Below are 27,294 nucleotides of genomic sequence, written 5' to 3' on the forward strand. Positions count from 1 at the left end.
GTGAAGATACGGCACGTGACACATAAGATGAACAAAATAAGCAAACTCATAAGCATTAATAGGTGCATTATTGTCTACAGTTCTAAAGAAACAAATAGCTTAGTTCTCTAGAACTTCAAGGAAAATTGGCATGTTTGATATCAACATGGTACTAATTTGGTGGACAATTTGGAGGGAGACGAACCAAAAGTGTTTTGAAGATGTGCACCTCTTTCCAGAAGTTGAAATGAATTGCTTAATCCTTTTTTTTGGTGTATCCATGAGAACTCGTAAGAGGCAGAGGACATAATTCATGTTTTATACAGTTTATGAGGGATGTATGTGGTAGGATTAGCTCTTTTGACTACTAGTGTAATTATTACTGAAGTACACTTTTGGTGTAGTTCCTTGTTTATAATAGATAGGTCAACTGATTCAAAAGAAAAACTTCAAGAAGAAGATGCATCATGCATACATTATTGTTCAAGGGCAAAGTAATGAACCAATTATGCATGCAGGAGAATCAAACTGAGTCGTGGAGGGAAAGAGATGCATACAAATGGATATAGTGGAGAAGAGAATATAAAAGCCTCTTCCCACAATAATAGATCAACATAAGTTGTCCCAATACTCCTTTATTTATTTACATGTTAAACGTTAAATTTGATTAAAAAATTCTTAGATAGGAATTCTTTTTATATAATTTTTTTCCTTGGTTATGGAAGATCAGGGAGATTATAAATGTTTATCTTTTATCAGAAAATAGGAGGATAATATTATTAACGAGAAGACACTGCACCAAGTGCTACAACAGAAGTCTCCAGAAGAGATGCAAGAAAAAGGACAACAGAGGATCTTCAAAGATATACAATATCCAAATACTATGAAGGATGGAAAGACACAATAAACTGCAAAAGCTCTCTGAACCTTCCTACAGAGTCTTCTAAATGTCACAAAGTACTCCCTCTGTCCCACTTTATGAGAAGATGTTTGATGTGCCTATGAGTTAAAGAAAAAAGACTTTTGGAATTTTGTCAAGTATAAAACATGCTATAGACATTTATGTAGCCATAAAATCATGTCATCGATTGTAAACTAGCAAATTTAAAGTTAAATTGTTGCTAAGTATAGAAAGGTGTCATCCTTGTTCAAACATAATAAAAAGGAAAGTGTCACACAAAATGGGACAGAGGACTAGTAGTCAGGAACATCATAAAAGTTCATTGCGAATAAAACATATGTAACATACTCATCATATAACATACTCCTCATATATGGAGACGAGATGATATTCTAGTAGCTCTTCCCTAATTTAGAAATTTAAACGAAATCAAGATTCAACTCCAACAATTTGGAACTTCCAATATAGTGGCATATAAATATTGTAGTTGTGAAACCTTTGTTTATGCTACCACTTTTTCTTAATGTAAAACAGTTACACTTATGTGTTTTCTAGTTTAGCCCTCGCATTTTTCGGTTACACCGTAATTCATATTTGGGTTTGACATTCAAGTTGCTTTTTAGATCATTATCACTGCAGGGGAAAAAAAAGGAAACTCTACCCAAACATCATATGCAGGCATGAAATCCACATAAATGATCAGAACAGAAGTTAGAAATATTCTATATAAGTAACATCTGCTAACCTCTGAACTCCAGCTCTGGATGTGTCTCCTTTGATGTGCTCAGGAGAAAGGATGTCTCTTACAGCTAGATACTCTAAGACCTGTTAAAGTGAGTTGACATATTGTGAAACCAAAAGCTTGGTACGATAGCAATGACAAATAACAGATCTGCTATGCATATCAAGAGAACCCTCTGTGGAAAAGGTTTAGCCAAGAGAAGACCTCATGTAATACAAATGGGCTCAAACAAAAAAGGAAGTGACCTAAGAAGCCACTATAATTATATACTGACGCATTCCTCACTCAAGTTTTATGCTACAGCATCTTAATGACAAGAAAGACAATCTTCTTACGCATTCAGGCCACCACCCATATTGCTGCTTGTGTTAAAGACAAGATCTTTAAAGGAAAAAATGTTACCACTTTAATTCTAACGAGACTTTGTGAAAACAATGAATCTCCAAAGCCAGAAAGGACGAAGAGAAGATTACTACTCTCTCCATCCCAATTTAGTGTCTTACTAATTTCCTTTTTAGTATGTCCCAACAAGAGTGCCTCTTTCTATCTTTAGTACTCCAATTCCAACATTCTACATAGAAAGTTTAAGACCACGAGATTTAAAGGACTACACACATCTTTAATTTAAAACCACATGATTCAAAAATCTCCCTTTATTTTTTAAACTTTGTGCCCAATCAAACTAAGACACTCAAATTGGGATGGAGGGAGTAATAGAATTAGATATGTGATATTGGGTTTTATGCTCTTCTTACTAGTGTTGGGAACTACTTCACATTGTTTTTATCTGTCTAACTCTTCAATGATTTAAATATATTGTTTCTGATGTTAGAATGGACAAAATACAGAGAGTATATATATATATATATATATATATATATATATATATATATATATCTAGTATTTCACGTTTATTTGTAAACTATATTTATATTATCCTACCCGTTCAGTGACAATAGAATGTCAGACTTAAGGCATACTGCCCATTCTACCCACTTGGCTTTGATCTTTGAACTTAAACTCACAATGCATGAATTGATCAACGGCGCCACTAAATGCCTTCTTTTACAATTTTTTTTAGTTAGCAAACTGTACAGTGATCATTGCATTGCTATGTTAGCTAGTTGAGATCTTCCATAAGCTGCTAGCTATTTAATTTATGTTTATCTGCACGTGTTAGTTAAGAAGCTGCATAGTGAATAAATAATGTGTCAGCAACATAACCTCTAGCTCAAGCATATTCAGACCATGAGCGGTGCTAAAACTCATATTTAACCGTATAGCCTCTCAAATTCTTGTACTTCCCAAGCTAACTACTCAATCAGTAGAGCAGAAGTATAGGGCTACAGAATACTACATTACCTTCAGCAACTTTCTGAGAATTGGAATCTTATTGAACTCCCTCCTGTATCGCTTCATTATGTTGTGTAACATCTGTAACCCTAACAAGCAAAAACAAAAACAGATCCAACAATCAGTATAGTTGAAAATAGAAAAAGCTAATGCATGCAGTAAGCACCAATTTATTACCATTTTTGTTTATAATATCCATCAAAACTGTGTGTGACTTTGTTTTCAAGATTGCATCAAGGATCATAGAAAGGTCCCGGTTGCTGCAAACAAATAAATGCATATATTAACAATTATGTAAATAAGAAGTAGCACCAGCTAAGAATGCAACTATTAGTACTATAAAGAGTTAAAAGGCGAGCAATGTGTTACCTCTGGATAGCTTCACCATTACAGCCATCCCCTGAAGCAGCAGTTAAGAGGAGGAGCTTCAAGTAGCACCTGGACGCATCCTGCTCCAAGAAAAGAGAAATGTAATAATTGAAAGAAAAATGTAGATTACTGTGGATTAGGCATGCATGCATTTACAGATATGGCAGCAGTTTTAAAACGGGAATGCTTTCAGAGTATTCTAGTAGAAACATGAAATTCTAGATGAAGAGGTTACTAAGTAAAGGCTCGGTTAAGAAACTGGAAATGCCTCAGAAGATCAAAATAGGACCATGAAAGTCTAAATGGAGAGGCTACTAAGTTGAGACGACAATATGTGGCCAACAATGATGAATGATGATCCCTTATCACCACACACTATATGAGCGCCTTCCACCCCTCCCTTTCAACAACTTTTTGGCCTACTCCCCCTCGATGAATTAACACCAAAGAGGCTGCACCAAAGTGCAGCAGAAGCAGAAGAAAGGAGCATTCACACAAACCAGCACAATGATTAATTACGAATCACTCAGCAACAAAAAGTAAGTACAGATTACATCATATAGCTTTCAACTACTCACCTTGCGTTTGCTTATTCCACCATCATGATCCAACAACTCATTAAGTTTCTCTTCAACTGCAAATTCAGGTAAGAAAAGATAATGTAACAATACTCCACAACCTGCAGATTTCAAAAAAAAATGATAACAATGATACCTGCTTCAAAATGACCATATAAGGAGCCATCTGGAGGTTTCTTCAATTTAGGTTGTGGAACTTGCAATTTATTGTCCACATCAAGCGATGGTCTGGAATTCACAGCATAATTCCTCTGTTTTCCCTTCTTCAATAAAGAAGATTCACGTGAAGTTTTCACAAACAGACATGATTTCAAGGAATCATGTGTCTCTTTCCCATTGCTGGATTTTGGCTTCCTCAAAGACTTGCTAACCACTGCATCAGGAGAAGTTATCTCCAATTCCTGCGGGGAAGAGATAGAGTACTTCGCAACTTTTCCAGCTACCGTGCACCCTTTTCTCACTCCAGACACGGTTTCACATGTATCTTTCAGTGACAAGGAAGTCTCAACAGGTTGAGCAGAAGAATGAGACAGACACTCTGAGGCTTTCCGTGCCGCACGTGTTTCTGCCTTTAAAGCTGATGCAGGAGATACATCAGTGAAGTTCTTGCTTTCCTCTTTAACATTCAAACTAACAACAGCAATAGAGTTGCCCAAATTAACTTTTTCTTGACCCACAAAACTGTTGATATCTGTTTGACAGGAAGATTCTTGATTTTCAGCAATAAATCCATCCAGTGTGTTTTTCTTTTTAGGTCGTTTCCGTTGGATTTTAATTTTAGCACAATTAATAGTACTTGTAGCACATGTAATGTTGTCTTCTTTATGATCCATTTTAGCATCCTCGCGCAGCACGACAGGCTCAGGATACTCATCATCCGAATCCTCCTGAACAATCACTTCTGCATTCAGCGGGTCACCACCTATATAGCCCCGACAATTAGGTGAACCACATACACACTTTTTTACTGCAGCCCCAAAGACTCGGACATAATTGTAGTCAAATGTCACCTCTTCACCCTGATAATAGGATCCAAAGCATATACCAGTTGGAAACATAATAGAAACAAACCAAAAGCACGTATAGCTAGTATTAAGACGGAAATTACTCCAAGAGAGGATTCAAACAGGTATAGTAACCATGCCTACTTAGGAAACAACTGAAGAAGAAAAGGAGTCAAGATAATCTGTGGGATAACCATGTCTTAAATTCCTCTACTGATGAAGACACCTCCATCCCCTCAATTATGAAAGGTTGTCTTGCTTGGCGGGGTTAGTCGAGTGCTGGTCACGTGACCCTGAATTTGGGGTGTGACAATACTTATCATAAATTCTGGACTTGATGATTGCAACAAAAACAACCGTTACAATTTTTTTCAATCCGTTATGCTGATGTTTACAGTTTACTAGATGTTAAAGAGCTCAGGACTACTACTAGAATACTTATTGGAAAAACATAAAACTAGAACAGTAAGGGCTAATAGAGGATACATTTTATTTTTGCCATATGCAGGTCATTTAGGATCCTGTGAATGGTCAAAACAAGTAAGTTGCACTAAATAGAAAAACAGACTTTACCTTCTTTATGTCCCTTATAGCAAAGAGTCCTATGCAGACCTCTCCATTCACGATCCACTGTTCAGCAAATGAAAGGAAGTTGGGTCAAAACATCAATACTATTGAAACATGCACTCAATACTTCCATGTAAACAATTGAAACACGCTTCCGTAATTGACTATTGAAACATGCACTCAAAAATGGCTATGGAATTTCAACTTAGAAGACAACACAATCTGGAGAAAGATCATCAACCATAAGTGAGGTATGTCAAGCCAATGGACAACAGAAGTTGTCAGATCCACATATGGTACCAGTTTATGGAAAACAATCAGGAATTAAAGGCCAGCTTTCAACAATAGCATCTGCATCAAGATTGGGGATGGCCTAAAAACTGAGTTTTGGGATGATATTTGGACAGGTCAAAGCTCTTTGAAGAACCTTTTCACTGAACTTTACTCTATCAGCTTAAAACAACAAACAAAGGTTAATCAGATTTGGGAGCAACAAGGATGGAATCTGATTTTTAATAGATCTCTAAATGACTGGGATATTAAGAAAGTAACCAACTTGCTACAGACTCTGGAACCATTCAAGATCACCCCTGAACTACCAGACAAACCAAGTTGGAAGTTAAATAGCAAGAAAATCTTCACTGTTAAATCTGCCTACTGGATTTAAATCACAATGCCTCTATAACAGTGTTGGCGCCCTGGAAAGTCAAGATCCCTCCTGAGGTCTCCTGTGTTGCCTGGCTTGAGGTTAGGAAAGCTTGCCTAACATATGAAAAAATATGAAGAAGAGGTTTCCAGATTTGCTCAAAGTGTATACTATGTGGACTGGATGGGGAAACTAATGAAAACCTATTCACTCATTGTAAAACAACTGCAAATCTGTGGAATGTGTCCTTTTGCATTCTAGGAAACAGCTGGGTCATGCCCAGAACCACTTTTGATCTACTAAGCTACAGGAAAAGGATAGGCAAAAGAAATGGAGAAGAAAATTAGTGGCAATTGATTCCAGCTTGCATAAGGTGGATAAATTGGACAGAGAGAAACACAGGGATCTTTGAAGATACAAGAAACCCCATTCACAAACTTAGGATGAAGTGTCTTAGTCTTTTCTACTTCTGATGTAAACATAATCTTTTAGGGGATACAGGGGACTTGATAGATCGAACAAGCAAAATGGAATGGCACAGCTAGACAGATCTGGATAGTCTCCTTTTGGCTCTTTTTAGAGCTTGTAATTACCCTTTTCAGCACTACCCAAGTGCTGCCTTTTGCTATATATACAAGTTGTTACCTTTCTCGAAAAGAAAGAAAAAAAGCTGAGAGAACTATGTTTGTACATCAACCATTTTCTGCAGAACGCAATTGGTGGGAGGAGAGGGGGAAACTGTTTGATTATAGCCGAATGAACAAAGAATCTGGATACAGGCTTAGGTGCATCGATAAGCAATGAAGCTACTTCCTATTTCCCAATACCTCTAGAATTGAAAAATAAGATCCAAAACCAAAACTGATAATTGGGTGGACATAGATAGGTTTTTAAAAAAATATATAAAGAACAAGGTCATATTTAATTATTTATAGGTAATACAGAGATCAACCACCTAAGTAAGATCACAGAAACGGAGAAAATCTTTACTAATTTTACAATGCAACCAAAAGATAAAGATTGCAGAGTCAGGGTTAAAACTTAACTTCATTAATAGTTTGCAAGTGACGTTATTTTCAATTCGAAAAAATGTAGCCTTGCTTCAGACAATGAGCTGTGACCAATATCTAGGACTTTTGAAATATATTGAGTCCACTAAAGAACCAATCCTACGCTTACGATCACTTGTACACATTATTAGGCAAACTAACTAAGCTGCAGTAACTATTGAGAATGTTTTCTAGAATTAAAAGAGCTGCATTTCATTGAAACTGTTCATCACAACTTCCATTTTTATCAGTGCAAAGCCAGAAGTAGAAGTACTTCTTGAAGTGAGCCCAACATTGAGTTAAAGGTCACTTTCCAACAAAATTGATATCCTATAAGGAAAAATGTAGCTGCAATTAACTTGTAGAGAAGCATCCCTCATGGTGTCCAAAAGGTTTTGAATTTCCATGAAAAAACAAACTCCGCTTAAAGGAGTGGTAACATCTTGAGGCAAACCACAAAGAAAGCAAGAGGAATTTGATGGAATAAACTGACCAGGAGTTTTAACTTTTTTATGAAGTAAGGATTTCCTTAATGGCATCAAGAAGATGCAGGAATTTACAAGGCAGAGTAAGGGAACTCAGAGGCAAAAGTAGTGATTATGTCAGTTCTAACAACTAGAGACTAAATCTAATGAACTGACAAAATCCAAAAAAAGCCCAATGCTGCACAGCTGTAGGCTTGAGCCAGCAAAAAAGTTGCATTAAACACTTAGACTTTAGGGAGACACATGGAGTTGAGATTCCATCAGAACATCTTCTATTTGTTTCTGACCATATGCACCAAAAAATAGCTCCAGGAACCATTAACCAGATATTCCTTATGGCCTTGTCAACTTTTAAGTGACAATAGATAAAAGGAGCAAAACAATCACATTTACATTGCATTCCAATAACAATTCCTCGATAAACAACATAACTGTGCCCTACTTTGTACCATCTTATGTGGAAAATAGACTTTTGAAAGAATGAAAACCCCACTAGTGGGATTTCACTGGGTATGTTGTTGTTGTTGTTGTTGTTGTTGAAAGAATGAAATTGCCTCCTACCTTTGACTGAATTTTCTTTTGAGAGGGTAAATAATTTTAGTAACAAAAGGGGAAACCCCGTACACAAGCCATATACCAAAAGTAGAGAACCTACATCAAAATATGATTCTCAACAAAAGAGATCAAATCCTCTATACAAATAGGGACCTCGTAAGTACACCAAAAAATTTATGTGGCAAACTAGACTCTTGAAGACATAACTTTATAGTTTTGATGATCATCCTTTTTATTGATATGTAAATATTTCAAAAATCTAAATATTGTAGAAGATACAATTTTATATGATTGTTCATACTCATTTTTAAAATTGAAGGAATTCACAATAAAACTGATAATTTGACTCAAAGTATTGTCTCGTATGCACTGGTTTAGAGTCGGATCTCTGGCAAGCTAACTCGGTGCCCGTCATAGGTGACCACCACTCTAATGATAGACTATGACCAGTTCAGAACTATTCGCTAGCATGGACTCTCACAGTTTCTTTCCATGAAGGTCACTCAAACAGATTTGATTGTAAGAGAGAGGTAACTTCCATACCAGCACAAATCTTCTACCAGGTCAAAAACCATTTTTGAATCACCTACTGTTTGGACTGCAATTCAATGGATCATCAGAAGAGCCAACTAAGCATCTTGACAGAAACAAATGGTTCTCTTCATCAGTTCTTGAGTTGACCGTAATCACATTATCAATCACCCTTGCTGGGAGCTTCACCACCTCCAGCCATTGAATGATCTTAGCCAAGTCAACATATGACCTCGTCTGAGGTGTATTGACATGCCTGAAACTGTTTAGAAACTGTAATATTTTCCCAGCTACATCTTCCCATCCCAAGTTGTAATCAGCTTCAGGAATGATCACTGCAGACTTCAGGACCCCCAACAAAGCTTCAACATATATAGACCATAACTTTTATAGTTTAGAAAAACTCTATGGATGTACACGTGTGGCTTCATCCCCAACGTCTGTAATAATGGGATGTGCCCTAGTGGTCAATGATGGGATGAAAACCATGAGGTCTCAGGTTTAAATCTCAGAGGAGACAAAGCACTAGGTGATTTGTTTCCACCTGTCCAAGCCTTGGTGGACAGAGTTGCTCGGTACATGTGCTTGTGGTAGATAGCAGGTACCTCATAGAATTAGCCAAGGTGCGCGCAAGCTAGCCCGGGCACCACAGTTATCAAAAAATAATAATAATATCCTGCTCCTTTTCATGCTTGCTTGAGAGCATCACATACCTAACAAAGGTTTTTCTCATATATCTTGATTCTGGTCAAAAACAATTTCCCTCTTTCAAATTAAAAATTTAAAATGAGCCACTCTTCAACAGAATCAATGAGTTCGAATGATTTTTCACCTGAAATGAGAAAGATCTTGTTTTCCATGGTAATTAACTGATATTCCAGTGTTATCAGAGATAGATGTCCGAACATGATTTAGAGAGAGAAAGATCAGACACATTTCCCAAGTTAGAGCTCCTCGCCCTTTTAAAAAAGGTGGACTTGTGATTGGAGAGAGTTATTGGTACTAGAGTCTTTAAGATCATGACGGTAGAGACTCGAATAGGCTTCAGCTATTGACAGGTTAAACTGGCCACTGCGTTCTGCCAGCTTAGTCGATGATTTTCATCGTTTCTTCTCCCTTATCGTGTCTAGCACAATTCATCTCTCTGATGACCTTTATGGTGCCACTATCTCTTCAGCTATCGGCATTGCTACTTTTACGCGACCGGTGCCCTCCTGGCTCCTCTAATCTTGAATTTCTATAAGAGTCAAGGATTGGACTCTAAAAATTGTTTCTCCTTACTCTGAATATTCTTTTCCCTCTTCTAAATACTACTTCCACTAAAACAATACTTCTTCCACTAAATCTTTTCTGCTCAAAACAAAAGTTCCTTCGCTTTCTCTGTCTCATTTTCTTTTTAAAAAGGACTATTTCCTTTCCAAAGAAATCTTCTTTTTCTACTTAATCTCACGCAAAAAGCAATCTTCTTTTTCCTATTAAGAAAACAAATGGTGGTACAGACCAATGGAACTGGAATCCTACCTTTCATCCAATGCAAAAGATCAAACAACTCATTCTATTACCCACGAAATTGATACATGACAATCAAGCTGAATACACATAGCTTTGAATCCAGTATTTCATGAAGGAGCAAAGCATATAATAATAGATTTTCATTTTATTCAACAAAAGATTGAATCGAGGTTGCATTGTGACAGATTTCGTCAACTCAAATGATCAGTTAGCAGATATTCTTACAAAATTACTTGGTGGCTTCAGAGTTGACTATATTTGTAGCAAGTTAGGAGCTAACAATATGTACGCCCCAACTTGGCGGAGACTGTTAAGAATTAGAAAACTATTAATATGCCAAGAACTCAATCCTTGCATAGATAGGAAATGTTTTAAATCTTTGTACTTGTGTATACCGAAATAGGATTACCAGGAACTACTTTCCTTTCCTTTTGGTATTACTTGCATGCTTTCCTTTCTTCTTCTTTTTTTTTGGATTACTTGTAAACACTATATAAACCAAACATGCTTAAGGGAATAATCAAGCAATTCATTCCCTTCTTCTTTTACAGAATTTAATGCACAGTGCAGTTGCCAAGCATAGTCACCTTTTCTGTACGACAATTAGGGTCACAGCTATGATTGATGAAACGGCCCAAATTCCCCTTAGCACATGCATCAATTACCTGAAACAAGAGGCATAAAAACGACATTACACGATAAGGTGAGAGAAAACAGAAAATTAATGAGTCTATTATATGCACCAAGTCATTACAAATTTGGACATATTGACCGTAGAATGAAAACGGTTCAAAATAGATACACATACCAAAGTTTTATCTCCTTCACATTATAAATCCATCAATAGATACATATACCAAAAAAATCTATTTCCTTTACATTACAAATCTGGCTATATTAAACACTTAACAACATTAATATCTGTTAATTAGAGATATCAAGGTGAACTGTAATACCTCACTGCCGTTAAGTGTCATGAAATAAAAATGCTTATGACACTTCAATGCATACTCCTTTTGCCGTGCCTCATAAACATGCATATCCAGCACCTAGGAATTTGCAAAACTTAAAGCTATAAGCCTATAATATTTCAGCAACACAAAGCAAATCATGCATAGATACATATCCTACATATGAAGAGGAAACCTCTAGAAATCAAATAAGAAATTCTAGACAATCTTTTGATGAAAATAAAACAAGCATCAATGACATTAATTGTAAGATGCTGTGAATTTGGATCAAACTTACACCCAAGGAATTGAAAAGAATTCATAGTTGGAGCAAGCCCTGGTGCTGATGAAAATAGGAGAAGAGAGATGAAATTTATAAGAAAGTGAACAATGGAAGGAGATATTCCTTCTTCAAGGAAAGAATTGACAACCTAGAAGTACCAGAGTACCAATAAAGGTCATGGCAAAGATTTGGAACGACTTAATGGTTTAGATGATTTCTGAGTGAGATATCCTGGAAAGGGCCCTTCACCTCTAACAATGATGTTGGAAGTTCAAGTAACCAAGGAGAGAAGTGGGAATCTCTTGGGCGGGGTGCTTAGGAAGTGAGACTTACCATACAACATAAAATAAATCTGAATGAGCTAACCTGCCACCAGGTTTGATGAGGAGAACAGAATAGTAGCAACTGCCAAAATGAGAAATAAGTATTTGGTATTAAGCTAATTGTATAAAAACGCAGGAAGGCCAACGAATCAGAGGTCTGCCGGCCACCGATAGAGATGCCCATTGGCAAGATGATCTTCTGACATTCGCACTTATTAGTGTAAGAGGAAAACGTCAAATCCAAATATGGATTGTGGAATCCAGAAGAAGAAGCTATGAGGAACTTTATGGGTTGTAGACAGATGGCCTAAACAAGATGTGAAATATGTCCCAACCAGCCTTTGAAGATAGATCATAGGTGAGTTAGACAGATAGGAAAATCGCCAGAAACAGTCGAAGACTCAGCCTCTAAAACACTCCTTGTTTCTCCTCTCTTGTTCTTCTCTCTTAAGCCGAGGTCTTTCGGAAACAGCCGCCCTACCTTTCAAGGTGGGGATTAGGTCTGCGTACACTCTACCCTCCCTAGACCCCACATGGTGGGACTATACTGGGCTTCTTGTTGTTGTTGTTGTTGTTGTTGGAGTTCAATGCTAGAAAAATCAGAAACTCTCGGGTTAGAATATGCAACACTGTTTGAATAACTTGAATCAAGTAGGTAATAAAGCTAAAAATTATGAAGTAAACAAATGAATAATTGAGTAGGTAAGCCCCTAGGTTACGTTATCCTTTCTCTTTTCAAACACAATAGTGTACCAGAGTTTGATGAGGTTCAAAAGCGGAATTCACAAAAAGCCATAATATCTGAAGGGATGAAGGCAGAATCACTTAAGGGTGCCCTTATTACTGGAAAGACAGCAAAAGAAAAAGAACAGTACAAAGACGACTATGGGGAAGGGTGTGCAAAAAGATTGAGGAAATCGGAAGATGATTCTTAGCTCTCAAGGAGCTAAAACAATTTAGGAGCAGCACAGGAGTAGGATTAAAGGATGGAATAATTACAGTCCAATGCCTTGGGGTGATCTAGTTTATAAAACAGCCAGCATATGTATAGGTTTTGTATGTTTAAGAATAAATATACATAATACATATAATATACATAATCAGTGTATAGGTTTTGTATATTTCAGCTAGCGCTGGCAATTAAGTTTGCCGAAGGTAGATATGGGTAAGTATCCCTTTTTAAAGAACTATCATGACATTAATCAATAAGACAATAACAGCTGTGAAGGAATATGTCTGGGCCCAAAGATGTGTTAACACAAAAAAAGAGAATGCAATTTAGCTTCAAACGATGAAAGGTAGCTCCTTAAGGAGGGGAACTGGGAGAAATTGTTGGGGATATCATCGTGATTAGATAGAGCAAGATCCAGGAGCCTGATATGACAATCAACAGACATAAGCAAGCACATTATGATAAAGAGAACTCTAAAGGAAAAAAAAAAAAAAGAAACCCAAAGCCATACTTGAACCAAAAGAATTGAAATTTGGGGTGACTTATGATACTAGAAAGTTCAAGACTACAGTTATGAAATCGTGTAAAAGGGGGCAAAGGAGTTTCATTTTCTGCAAAAAAGTTAAGGGTGTTGACTTGTTTCCCATGGAAACGGGTTATGATGTCATTTTGATGCTGACGGGTTTACCACCGCAAGTTGGTGATTTTCCCAAAAAATAATTTGGTTACTAATAGCATGGTCATCTCTTAACTTTCGCAATCTCTTTTCTTGGGAAGGGGTACCCACCCAGGGAAGGAGTTGGGATAAACATAGTTAAGTTTTGGTATTTTATAGGTTAAGATAGGAAAAAACTATTAATGGTTCCAAACATTGCACTACTGCGTCCACTTCCAGTAATCCCCATAACTGTCACCAAAATTCTGTAGAGAAGATATCTCACCTCCCCGACATATTCAATAAGAAATTTCCCTTCTGATACATTTTCGAGAAGCTGTAGGCCATAACCCTTCTTTCCACATTTAAAGCACTTCAATTTAGCATAGTTGCGTTTCTGAAACTGCAAACAGTATATGATAGAGATGATACAACCTGCAGAATAAAAGCAATATACAAAACAAAAAAAAGTGTAAGCCTTTGCAAGTTAAAGAACCTGTTGATTTGAACAGAGTTCTCTACAAGGACAAGTCCCTTTAGCACATTCTATATTGAGAATCCGGTTCAGGCATCCGTCTCCACAGCCCATTCGACCATCTGAAGGTGGCTTGCAATGGCAGACCATGATCTAATAGGGAAGGACAATAGAATGAAATAGAAGTTACTGAATTGTAAGTAATTTAGTTTCTGTTACTGCAAGCACATCAGAAATCATTAGTTGATATGAACATGCAAATACTCTTTGAATAAAGGTAGGTTCAAGATGATCATGCAGATACTCAAATAAGCAGCAGTTCACAAAGAAATAAGAGGGACAATAGAAGGTGTATGTTCCTTACGGGATGTTAGCCCAAACATAGCGCCAGCCAAGGGCATGGTGTGTGTCATATAAGTTAATTTCATGCGAAACAAGATCAAAAAAGCCTTATACCATGTCAGTCTTGTAAACATTGTACATCACTTGATATTTAATTCTACTAATGAATCGCTTCTCTAGAGGTTGCTATAGAATCTTCTCAAAACTCAACTTCTAGCAATTGAGTGTTGAAACTATATTTTCTTCACCCACCTCAAAATGATTTAGTTGTAAGTCCATTTCTTTACTTTAGAAGTTAATCCACTGCTCTAACTATTAGAAGAGAAGATGTAGGCCTGTTATCATGATAATGGACAAGTACCCCTTCTAAAAGACATCATTGAAATGAACCCAAGAAAAACCACATGATACTTCCTTCTCAAACAATCATTTCCTTTCATTTTACCGCAGAAATCTACTTCACATAAACCATCTCTCCACATAGTATCATAGCCGGGCTGAAAATGTCAGCTCAGAACATCGTAACCATAGAGGACAAGGCAAATCACCAAGATTTACAACAAGAAAGACTCATAGTATACACACCAATTAGTTCGTTTAGAGGAACCGAGAGTTACTCATACACTGCATTTCTTTAAACGGATGTACCTGAATGTCTCATTGTAGCCAATAATACAGCAATGCCCACACAAAGTCACAACCAAGGAAAAGGGAAAGAATAACAGTTTATGCATTTTAGGAAGTTTCATTTGGAAAAAAAAAAGCCCAGGACTTAAATAACAGAAACCCATGAGTTTGGCCTAGTTATGTCATATGCGTAGGTACATTTAATTACCAGATCATATCTCAAGAAACAGATAAAATCAAGCCTAGATCCCTCCCAAAAGAATAAAATTGAAGTCCAGAAAGTTAACAACAGTAATATGCATAACTAAATTTGCAGTTCCATAATCACTGAAATATCAGTTTCTTATCGCAAAATCGAATAATAAATTACCATCCAGGAAGTAAGATGATTCATATTTGCGGAATGGTCACCTCCAACACCAAAAAGGTGATTTTATTTGTAAATCAACCCTTTCTGATGAAATTCCTTCTTATAAGGCAACAGTGTTCTACCAAGAATAAGTCACAACTCACAAGTTAATTTTCGATAAACCAAGATAATTAGGTAATTAAACTTTTAGAGTTTTTCTTTTTCTGATGATTTTTAAATTCACAGACGAACTTTGTCTAAAAACACTGAAATTCTAATGCCTTTATGCTCCTCTACATTTTATTCTTCAAATGAAAACCACAGTGTATATGAGGCAATAATGCAGACTTGATCAGGATCTACCTCATCAATAGGTTGACTTTTGCGGTTGCGATGAAGAAACAAATTAGACTTGATCCGATTCCAAGATGATTGATGGGCCACTGCAACAAACATAAAGAAGGAAAATAATCAGATTAGTGCAAGTTTACTCTGAAATTATGTGCCCCAAGACAATAACAGAGCCATTTCATAAGTACAATGGCTAGATACCAAGTAGATTCTTCTCTCCTGATCCATTCGAATTCAAGTGTGTACGAGAAACATCTTCCTCACCAGAGCCATCTGATATTTCCAGCTCAGCATTGATTTCTGAGTTTGACTTCTCTTGGGGAAATGAGCAATCAGCAAAAGCTCTATCCAGATTGTCCTTACAAGTCCTTCAAAATTGGTAGGAGACTATAAGCCACTAACTCTTGAAAATCAAACAAAACATATCATGCTTTGGCAATGACAGGTGCTTCCATTTCCATTAGAGAAACCTCAAATATTAAATCACGATTATCAACCTCTCCACCCCACCCCACCCCCCCACCCCTTCTGAAAAATTGTTTTACCCTGACTAAAGGAGCTAATAGTCATCTTTTTTTTTGATGACATGGAGCTAATAGTCATCCAATGCTTAGTTTTAATAAATCCACTTAATTTTGCAGAAGCAATATGAAACCATCACATCAGTGTTCCTACAGCAAACAGCCAGCAATGCAGAAGAATTTTGGATGCACTCAAATTAGAAGTTTTTATAAGTCAATAAACAAGAGATAGTCAGATATTAATAAAATAACTTAGCTTATCAAAAAGAATAAGTCAGAGAACAAGAGAAAGGAAAGTAAGGGAGACACAATAAACACAAATAAGTTGCCTATTTGGACAAAACCAGTTTGATAAGCAATGCCACCTCAGGATTTTGTTTTCAGTAATATAGCATGTCACCACTTACAATGATCTCTATTCTCTACAAGCTAAACTTTACATGTGCGGCAAATTCTCTCGGCAGTAGTTTAAACAAGTGAGAGAGTGCAATGCCCCTTCATCAAGATTGCACTTCATACATCTAGATAGGAAGATATAACTAGCAATTTGTGAAAAAGAAGCACACTATAAATTTCTTTTAAGAATCTGAGTTGCGTAAAACAAAACCTTAACTAGTTCACATATACAAAATTGGAATGCAAGTGTCATTTATCAAAATAAAAAGAAGAAAATAAACCCCATTTCCATAGACTAGTTCTTCTGATGAATGATACTAATTTTTTTCCTTTTACGTCTTGTATTTTTGAGAGGACGAGGTTAATTCCAAAAAAAAAAGATCATTTCCTAGGTCAACAACTAGAAGTTTAACTATCTACACCAATAAAACAAAAAACCTAATTTGGCCTTAAATTTTAGGAGTAGGTCCTTCAGTTCAAACAAAAGAATATAAACCAACAATTTTCGGGGTCCACAGGGAAATTGTGAAGCAATGGCTGGTAGCGATATTTCACTACTCTTGGGTCCAAAGGAAATGATCTACATTTCTTTTGGTCCAACCCGCAAGACTTGATATTTCCTTAAAAGGAAAAGTTCTCTTCCCGATAATTCACACTAATACAAAAGTATTATTCCCTTTATCCCATTCTTTTTTTAAAACTAGTAAATTTGTATTCATCAGCATTCAGGACTATGCTGGCCACCTCCAAAATTTTACAAAAAAAGACATGGATACTTACAAGGATCCTATAAAATCCACTAATTGGACTTCTATATTTTGTTCTTTACACCAAAATCCTAAAATTGTAATAACTTTCCATTTGATCTTCTGTACTGAGCATTCTTTCCATTCGAAAATCCTCTAATTTCTCTCCTTCCAAATAATCAACCATATGCAAGTGGAACTGTTCTCCACCATCTCTTCTGACTTTTACTTTCACCTCTCTTCATCCAGCAGCTAGGAACGTCTGTTGTGTGTTCTGGCATACTCCAGTTCACATTGGCTATCCTAGTTAAGAGATCTCATACTTGTGTTGTTACTTTGCAATGAAGAAAGAGGTGTTTGTTGGTCTCATGTGCCTCTTTGCATAGCATACATCTAGAGGCTATGTTAATTCCCTTTTCTGCATAGCCTCATGTGTCAAACAGGCTCTCTTAGCCACTAACCAAGTAAAGCACTTCACCTTTGTTGGAGCCACACTCTTCCCCATAGTAATCCAAGGGCCTATTAATCTTCCTGCAGTTTCAGAAAGTCCCCATTTGTACACTCTGTTGACAGAGAACAAACCATCCTTATGTTGTCCCCATATCAATTTATCTGCTTCCATGTTAGTACAAGGAAATCCTCCTATCAGATTCAACAACTCAGTTACCTAAGCTATTTCCCAATCACTTAGTAGCCTCCCGAAAACCAAGTTCCACCCCTGTGGTGACCACAGTTCCTGCATGCTACACTCAGGGCTCCCATAAATAGAAAAGAGTCTGTAGGGTGCCATGAGCACTCCACTCCTCTTTCCAGAAAGAGATTTTGCCCCCCCTCCCTTCCTACTTTGACATTTGTGTTGGCCTTGAGTATCAACCAGAGATTCCTAATGGACCTCCAGACTCCACCTCCATAGGTGGTAATCACTTCATTTGAGCACCACTGCTCCTACGTTCAATATTTATGAGAGATCACACCCATCCATAAGGCTTGTTCTTCTCTAGAGCCACTTCATGAGCAAACCTTTATTTTGCAACTTAACCTTTCTCACTCCAAACCACCATAAAGCATGACTGTAATCCACTTCACCAAATTGAAGCTCTTCTCATTTTTGTTTCCTTACCACAAGTCCCTCCTTGGTTTGTCCAGAGTCTAACCACTTTCCCAAGAATAGGAAAGAGAGACATTACATATGTTGGTAAAAAGTCCAGTACTGAGCTTATTCGTGTAACTCTCCCTCCTAGTGACAGAGATTGTGATTTCCACAAAGCTAGCTTTTTCTCAGTCTCTTCAGTTATCCCATCCCAAATGTCAAGTGCTGTGTTTAGCACCCAATGGTATGCCAAAATAGATTGTGGGCAATTTCTCTATCTTGCATTTCAGAATATCTGCTAGTATTTGTATCTCTTGAACTTCATTGACCGGAAAAATTGTTGCTCTTCCTCTAGTTCACTCTCAGCCCTGAGCATGATTCAAAAACCACCAGTATTACCCTAAGGTAACATATTTGCTCCTTACTGCTTCACAAAACACCGCTGTGTCATCTGCATGCAATAGGTGTGTCAATTCCATAAACTCGTTGGCCCTATTTTTTATGTTGAAACCTCTTATCCAGTTACTGGCAGTAGCCTTTCTCAACAAGTTTTGTCCAGTCCCTCCATGGCAATAATAAACAGAAAAGGTGACAAGGGGTCCCCTTGCCTTAGACCCCTCTCTGCGGGAAAAAATCTATAAGTTCTCCAATTATCAAAATAGAAAACCTGGTGGTTTTAATGCAGAATTCGACCTATTTGAGCCATCTGGTCCCAAACCCGTCTATCTAATTGTGTTGATCAGAAAATTCCAGTTATGATGGTCATAAGTCTTCTCTATGTCCAGCTTACACATCACCCTTGGTACATCACCTCTAATTATGGTATCAATTATTTCACTTGCAATAAGTGCAATATACATTATCTCTCTCTCTTTGACAAAAGTCATCTAACAGTTGTTTTTTTAGGATAGTAACAGTAATCTCTATATTCACAGGTATACTACATCCAAAATATGTAGTTCCCCTTCAAAAAGTATTACAACCTAATCATATTGCCCCTATCACCTCTATTTCTTACAAATAATCTAAAACATCCAAATTATCTTTTGCTTGGACTAAAATATTTTGTTTACACCAAAAATAAAACAATACTACACAAATCATCTTGAAACTCTGAAATCCATTCTGCTTGTCTTCAAAGCACCTCTGGTTCCTCTCTTTCCATCCTGTCCACCATATTCATGCTGGGACAATCTTCCATCTCTCCTCCTTTGTTGTTGCATTACCATCACTATTCCAACTATTTAGGACTCTCTGATGTTCCCTGGCTTTAACCAATTTATCTTCCTCAAGCTGATGAACATCCTCCAAAGTTGTTCTATCCATTTGCAATACAAGAAAAGATGGCTAATTGTCTCCACTTGTTCCCCACATAAGAAGCATCTCGAACATAATTGAAAATTCCTTTTGTTCAAATTGTCATGTGTCAGTATTGATTCCTTAGCCAGTAGCCATATAAAGCAGTTCATTTTGTATGGAATCTTGATCTTCCATATCATCTTCCATGGCCAATTTTCCCCCCTATGCTTTGATGTATTCAGTTCTCTGTAAGCTGAGTTGACAGTGAAAGTACATTTCCTTTCTTTCTTCCATACCATGGTATCCCTTTCTTCAGATAGATTGTTGAAATTGGCCATTATGGTGTAAAAAGTTGCTACTCTACCCACTTCCCAATCATTCAGATTTCTCCTATTAGGTTCCATCCTTGTCCAGTCCACATCTCTGCAACTGTGGCCTGTTGAGAGATACACAAATTGTGGAGATCTGGAAATTGATGTTGCAATGGTGCATCCCCTATCCAGTTATAATTCCAAAAGGAAATCTTTTGGCCATTTCCTACTTTATAGCAGATTTTTCTCTTCAATAGAGGCCATAGATTTCTTATAGCCCTCCAACCTGTGCAACTATATGGTATTGAGACCATGTTTGTTTTCCAATTGTTTTCCATCCCATATTTGGCAGTGATGATTTCCTTCCATAACATGTTATCATTTGTTCCAAATTTCCACGGCCATTTCATCATTAGACTCTAACTTTGTGCTTCCATATTTCTCATACCAACCCCTCCTGCTTTCTTTCCCACTAGCAATTCCCCCATTAACTAAGTGAAATTTGTTCGTCTTCACTACCCTGCCAAAAGAAATCTCTTCTGATTTTGTCAATTCTGTCTATCACATTTACTGGCGCTGGGAAGATAGACATCATGTATGCAGGTAGTGCCTCTAATACACTGTTTGCAAAGGTGAGTCTTCCTCCTCTAGAAAGATATTGACTCTTCCAATTTGTCAATTCTTCTCACATTTCTCTAATACACCATTCCATCTCCCCTTGGAATTGCTTTCTGCACCCAGAGGCATGCCCATGTATGTAGTTTGGAGATTCCCACCATCCCTCCTAGCTTTGTAGCCAGAGTTTCTAGTCCCAAAACTTCATTTATGGGATAAATGAAGCTTTTGTTCCAATTGATATGCAAACCTGACACAGCTTCAAAGATAATGAAGATAGCCCTTAGAATCAAAATATGTTCTTCCACTGCATCACAAAAAACTAGGGTGTCGTATGCATATTGCAAATGAGTAATCTCCAAGTTGTTTACATCCCAGTTTGGAAGCCTCTTATCCATCCCTTTACCTTAGTTGTGTGTAGTAAGTTGCTTATACCCTCCATTGCCAGGATAAACAAGAAAGATGACAGGGGATCACCCTGCCTCAATCCTCTATGAGAAGGAAAAAAGCCATGTGGTGTTCTGTTTATCAAGACTGAGAATTTCACTGTACTAATACAATGTTTAATCCACATGATCCATCTAGCTCCAAACCCCATCTTTTCCATCATCTGAATTAGGAAGTCTCAATTTAGATGATCATATGCTTTCTGGATATCTAGTTTGCATAACATACCTGGTAGCTTACTCCTTTGTCTTGACTCCACACTCATTTGCAATTAGGATGGCATCCATGATTTGTCTCCCCTTTATGAATGCCATTTGTTGTCTGTTCACCAGTCTATGGATAACCTTTTTCAACCTTTCAGTCAAAAGCTTAGCAATAATCAGACTCCCCCAATCAAGCTAATAGGTATGTAATCATTTAGCTCAATTGCTCCAGTATTCTTAGGAATTATAGCCACAAAGGTAGCATTGGCTGAGCCTAATAATGTTGTTATTCACCTAAGTGTTTTCCTTTCCCTCTGCTTCTTTAGTACATCCGGATGCATCTGAATTAATTGGTATCGGATCACCCAGGAAGGTTAATTGATTCAATTTTCCTTGTTCTTCAATGCTTATATCCCTCTCCTTTTTAGGCGTACTCGACATTTATACATGCTCTGGGATTTGCACATCTGCATACAGATAGTTTTCTAGAGATTCTGGAACAATGGTTTCGAAAAACATAACCTGGTCAACATAAGTCAAAAGATCGTTTTGGGCTTCGCTAGATGGAAGCCAGATGTTAGTTTCCTTAATGAAGGGGTCAACATTCCTTACAAGCTTTTGTTCCATGTCCAAAAGCCTTGGCCCAACTGAGTTCTTTTGTGTTAAAGGCTTAGTGGTGGGGTCAGCTTGCATGTGGCCCCCATATGGCTACCATCACCCAAAAGGTCTCTTCCTGAATGGGATTCCCAAAGCCCAGATAAGATGGAACTTCAGGAGGATGCCTCGAAAAAGGGGCCCTGAGAGCATTTTTTTACTTAATGCCTTAATGTTTTGAGTTGGATTTCCCTTTATCCCATTTTGTAAGACGCCATTTAATGGACACAAGTAACAAGTTTAAGATGTTAAATTGATGTGTGTGAACATACAGACACATACGTGTGTACATACAGACATAGGTTTGTGTACACACACACAAATGTGTGTGTGTCTATTGATAACTGAGAAATCCATTTTTTTCAACTTGAAAACTTGGTGGATAATCAATCCACCCTTCTATCCTTCTCCACTAAAATAACACACTTGGTTCACCTCTGGATTCCAACTCGTGGCACACACCTACCACACACTACCTTTACCTCTAAAAACAAAACCCTAATTTGATGTGTATATTATATTAGTGATGGTGGAGTAAATTATTAAAGTTGGTAAATGAAAAGTTAGTCTAAAGAGAAAACATCATACCAAAGTCTAAAGCTAAATACGTTAATGGATTGAATCCTTACAATTTGTTTAAGAATAAAATGGTGTTAATTGTTTAGCTCCTTATTATTTTTGGTGTAAATAGGAAGTGCTAGCACAAACAGAAGATCTTTTTGATATTTTAGATTATTTGTATAAAAAAAGTACAAACAAGAAATCTAGTTGTAAGTTGTAATACTTTTGGATGGGGATTACAATTTTTGATGTAGTATACCTGTGGATATACAGTTGAAAAGTTACCATTCTCCAAAAAAAATAGAAATGAAGAAGTATCACTGTAACAGTGCTTTTACAGTGAAAAGAGCAGAAATACAACAAGGCTCCTACAGCTTTAAGCGAGAAGCAACCTCTAAGTAAACCCCACAAATTTACAGAAAATACAAAAACTAACATTTAGGAGATATAGTGGCTATAACAATAAAAATTTAAGTTTTTCAATCTGAGCATGCTTAGTTTTAGAACATATAGAATCACCATAGCATGTAAAGACAGAAAAGAAGGCTGACTTTTATGGTGACCCACAGAAGCTCGGGAATGCATTTACTAGTTTTTGAATTACAGCAGGGAAATATGACGCATGCATAGACACATAACAAACATATGTGAGCGAGCGCACACATGACACATAATTGGGAAGTGTGATCTAGCCATAGTCCACCAAGAAAAAACTAAATGGAAACAGAAGAGTATACTATTGGCACATCTGTGATCCGGAGGTTAGGTGAGAATATATCACATACCATCTGCAGTTTGTTTCTTCAATTTGATCAGCAAGCAAGGAAGGTATACGCCTCCATTTGAGGCAATCATCACACTGCACCCAAGCATTTCTTGGTGGCAAGAGGCGCTCGCCTATCTCACTCTGCAGAATGTCCAAGTTTGAAATGCCTCCATCTAAACTTTTCTTTTCAGAGACAACTTGTCCAAGCCCAGATGTTATTCCATTCTCTACAACATTAGTTAATATAGTCACTGAATACTACAATGTACCAAGGTTAGCTTACATAAATTGAACTTTAAAAGCTCAATTTATTATTACTGAATCATCTGACAATACCTGTTCCTGAGTGCTGTCTCACTTCACCTAAACACTTAACAGGGTCACTTTTGTGCTTCACATCATGCATAATGTTTTCCTTTTCTTTGTTCCCTTTCTTTTTACTACCTCTTCCTTTTGACAAACTTGGGACTTCTGGCCTGCTCTTTCCTAATTCCTTCGGTCTCCCCTCTTCAGAAACTTTTCGCTCATCAGGAGAGGATACCAATTTCTCCGACAACCCTGACTCTGGAGACTCAGTGCCAACACTAGAACAATGATTTCCCTCTGGATCACTTTCAGGATTTGAGGACGCACACGAGATTCCCAAGTTTGACACTCCTGAACAACCAAGCAGTTCTCCTGAAAATATCACAGTGCTGAACATGTTGCCCGTTCCACCAGCTGTAGTTAAAACAGAAGTATCAGAACAAGACAAACCATCCCTTTTTTTTTCTCCGTGCATGGTATTCCCAAATACTTGTGCACTGCTCATGCTTTCTGGACTAAGCAAATCTTTCACCCCAGAATTGGAAACCTTTGGGAGCCTCTCTTTTTTCCATCCTTTTTTACAGCTCTTCTCATGCGTCCTCAAAATTGGAGCATCCACAGGAGTAGCACATGGCTTAGACAAAGTCAAATCATGAAACTCTTCTGGAACATCGATTGGAGTATCAGTAATTAGGTTGATGACTTCTGAATCAGGTGAAGTTCCAGGATCCAAAAACCTGTTACTGACCGACCTTCCATCCTGGGAAGGTGACTCAACGTGACAAACTAAAGTCTTAGCAGCTGGATCTTGAACTGAGCTTTTTCCAGGTTGGCATCCTTCTGATAAAGAAACATAGTCATTATCCAAATTTCCATTGCAACCATGGAACTGCACGCTTAATACCTCCTCTCCAAACCTATCATCAACTTCGCTAGCAATTTTGGGCAATTTTTTCAATTCTTCTCCAGCAGCACAGTTTTTGTTAGTATCATTATCAATAAGAGGAATAACATCCATCAGATAACGTGGACCAAATTTCACCTTCAAGGAAATTGGGCCAGTTGGAATGGAACTTTTACCCTTTGATTTTCGTGACTTTCGACCAATCTGATTCTTACCATGTTTCTCTTTTCCGCTACAACCCTTTTTTGCTATTCTTAAATTTTTCTGCTTCCCTGAAGCTATCTCAAGCCTGACATTACGTTCAAAAGATTGCAGTGTATTTTCTAACAAACCCCAGACCGAAGAACGAGCTTGTTTACTGAAATAGCTTCTTCTCTTTCTTGTAATCTGCAAAGAACTAAGATCTATGGATGTTTTTTTAATGGCTATTCTCCTGCCATTTCTTGCTGGTACTGTAGCCAGACTCTGGCTTAACTTGCTGTTGCGCCCACTCCTTCTCCGAGGAGCAATGCATGCATTGTCAGGGCATTCACTTTCAGAAGCAATATCAGCTTTTACAGTATCTTTGCCTTTATCATCCTCCTTTTGTGACAACTCAGTTATGCTAATTGAGTCAGAAGCATTCTCAAGAACATCAGTCCCTGAAACATCAAGTGTGACCATTCTATGAGACACATCAGCAGATCTTATCTCAAAGGATTGAGGTGATTGCAAAGAGACAGATAAGTTTTCAGTCATGTAATTGGAATCCATGACATATGAACTCTGCCCAAAATCGCAGACATTGTCTCCTGTTGATATCTGGGAAAGCATAACAACAGTTTTACAGCAATGTTCAAAGAAAGCATAGGCCCCAATGATAATTCCTCCTTATACCAGTACAAGATGTCAAGAACTAACTGCCATGTACAGATATGCTTGCCTCAGAAATTCACTGCAGTGATCTGTAAGAGCAAATGATAGTTATATTAATTAGAAAAGCATTCAGAATCTTCATCAAACAAGTCTTGAAGCATTCATACACACAAAAAGGATGGGAATTGTAAATAGAGAGAAATTCCCCACACATTGGGGGGGGGGGGGGGAGGAGGGGGGGGAATGCTATAACATGGACAAGAAAACCACCACCATAAACAATAAAGATGTCACAAAACATAGCTATGATGTCAAGGATATAATCAAGTTACCAGGTATGCGAAGGAAGATGACCTATTCCGTTTTCTCTCTTTCTTAAATGGTAGTAGGTGCTCGGCTTTACCATATTTTTTCCTTCTCAAAGAAAATAGTAAAGCCGATCACCTACTACCTATTTTTTTACGACAGTGGTGTTCAGCTAGCTTGCGTGTTCCTCGCTTATTCCAATTAAGTGCTTAGGTAGATGGGAAAAAATCACCTAATATTTTTTGCCTCCACTAGAATCCTCATCATTCTCCTCCATCACTAGGCCGCACCCTTGAGGACAAGTCAATCACCTACTACTACATTGCATTTTTGCAATAGAGTCATGGGCTCTAGTCTACTCCATGTGGTGAGTTGGATGACAAGCAGTGGATGTCAGAAAGAGAAGAGTTGTGGGAGATTGCTCATCTTTGTAGTTTTCGATTGACTAGGAGAAAGAAAAAAGAGAATCTTTTAGGATATATAAACTCCCCTGGGGAAAGTTAATTCCTTTCGTTTCTCCACTTATTCTTTTGGTCCAGAAAGTATGTTTCCTGTATAATATAACGATTAAATCTCGTGGAGTCTGATGTAACACCGTACTTTGGTAATGTATCATTAGCTTGTGGGACATTAATGAAATATTTTGAATTAACAGAGAATCCGGTGCATACAAATGCTAAATGAAGTTTTAGCAATTAAACAGTGCATAACCCAATATTTTCAGATCTGCTAAAGACTAAATCAAAATAATGCAGCCCAACTCTTTCCAACACCCACCTAACCTAAAATTACTGATGAAACATCTTGCACAAGCACATATATATACAACTTTAATTAGTTTCTTTTTTGTCCTACACTTATTTTTTGTGCCTAGCTGGGATTAAGACCTGACAGAGTCAAATAAGCAAAGGTGATTTCTCCAATCTGCTTAACCCGTGGAGGCAGAGTTACTCATCACCTCTACGGATGAGATGGTGATCACCAGGCCCATTACAGGAGAGATGATCACTTACTGCATTGAGCTAGAAAACCCAACACCAGAAAACCGAAAAAAAATCTTACTTTACAAAACAGCAGCTTAATGCACACACAGATAACAATACCTCTGTACAGGGAAAACTGAAAAGTAACGGAGCCCCATTTTTCTACTAGAGAAGCCCAAAAGCGAAAGGGTAGATACACCAATAAAAGAAAACCCTAAGCAGCTAACATCAAAATCCCTAAAATCAAATCTCCAACACCAATGCAGATACATACATATACCTAATTGCCATAAAATCAAAAAAAAGATTACAGAAAAGAGAAGAATCAACATAAAGATCATACCTCGTGAATTTGAAGAAACTTGACGAACAGTAAGATGAGCAATTTCAGGAAATAAACATAAAAGTATCTCTCTAGGTTTTTAGAGAGAGAATGGATATTTATTGTAGCGTTTTAGAGAGAGAGAGAAGAATCACTTTGGGTCAGCAAACGGTTTTTAAGAGTTGGTGAAAGAGAAAAGGGCTCCGGCGGAACTCATTTCAGCTTTTCCTCTCCTTTTTTTTTTGTTTTATTTTATCCTGCTATTATTAGTGTTCTGTTTTAATCTTTTCAGCGCAAAATTCAGATAATTAAATATTACCTATAAGGTACTTTACTCCAAGAAATTATACAGTCTTATATATTTTTATATTTTAAAATATCAAAAAATATTATCAAATCACAAAGATGTCTTGAGTAATAATTCATGCACC

At 37.3% G+C, this 27,294-nt stretch overlaps 1 protein-coding gene across 1 annotated transcript in view; it reads right to left on the bottom strand.

The window, feature by feature from the left end:
* Positions 1–27,082, bottom strand: part of LOC129901738 (histone-lysine N-methyltransferase ASHH2-like) — a 34,493-nt gene extending 7,411 nt beyond the window's left edge. Inside the window, exons 1-16 of the mRNA XM_055976996.1 lie at positions 26,885–27,082; positions 23,524–25,341; positions 23,207–23,414; positions 15,780–15,946; positions 15,591–15,670; positions 13,931–14,062; positions 13,721–13,837; positions 11,228–11,320; positions 10,859–10,936; positions 5,500–5,556; positions 4,059–4,941; positions 3,923–3,978; positions 3,345–3,424; positions 3,153–3,235; positions 2,985–3,064; positions 1,626–1,705 (exon numbers count right to left, since the gene is read on the bottom strand). Coding sequence (XP_055832971.1) covers positions 1,626–1,705; positions 2,985–3,064; positions 3,153–3,235; positions 3,345–3,424; positions 3,923–3,978; positions 4,059–4,941; positions 5,500–5,556; positions 10,859–10,936; positions 11,228–11,320; positions 13,721–13,837; positions 13,931–14,062; positions 15,591–15,670; positions 15,780–15,946; positions 23,207–23,414; positions 23,524–25,210 — 3,881 coding nt within the window. The 5' untranslated portion in view covers positions 25,211–25,341; positions 26,885–27,082. The remainder of the gene's footprint in view (positions 1–1,625; positions 1,706–2,984; positions 3,065–3,152; positions 3,236–3,344; positions 3,425–3,922; positions 3,979–4,058; positions 4,942–5,499; positions 5,557–10,858; positions 10,937–11,227; positions 11,321–13,720; positions 13,838–13,930; positions 14,063–15,590; positions 15,671–15,779; positions 15,947–23,206; positions 23,415–23,523; positions 25,342–26,884) is intronic.
* Positions 27,083–27,294: the final 212 nt, after the last annotated feature.

This window comes from Solanum dulcamara, chromosome 8 (genome assembly GCF_947179165.1).
Source record: "Solanum dulcamara chromosome 8, daSolDulc1.2, whole genome shotgun sequence".
Lineage (NCBI taxonomy): Eukaryota > Viridiplantae > Streptophyta > Magnoliopsida > Solanales > Solanaceae > Solanum > Solanum dulcamara.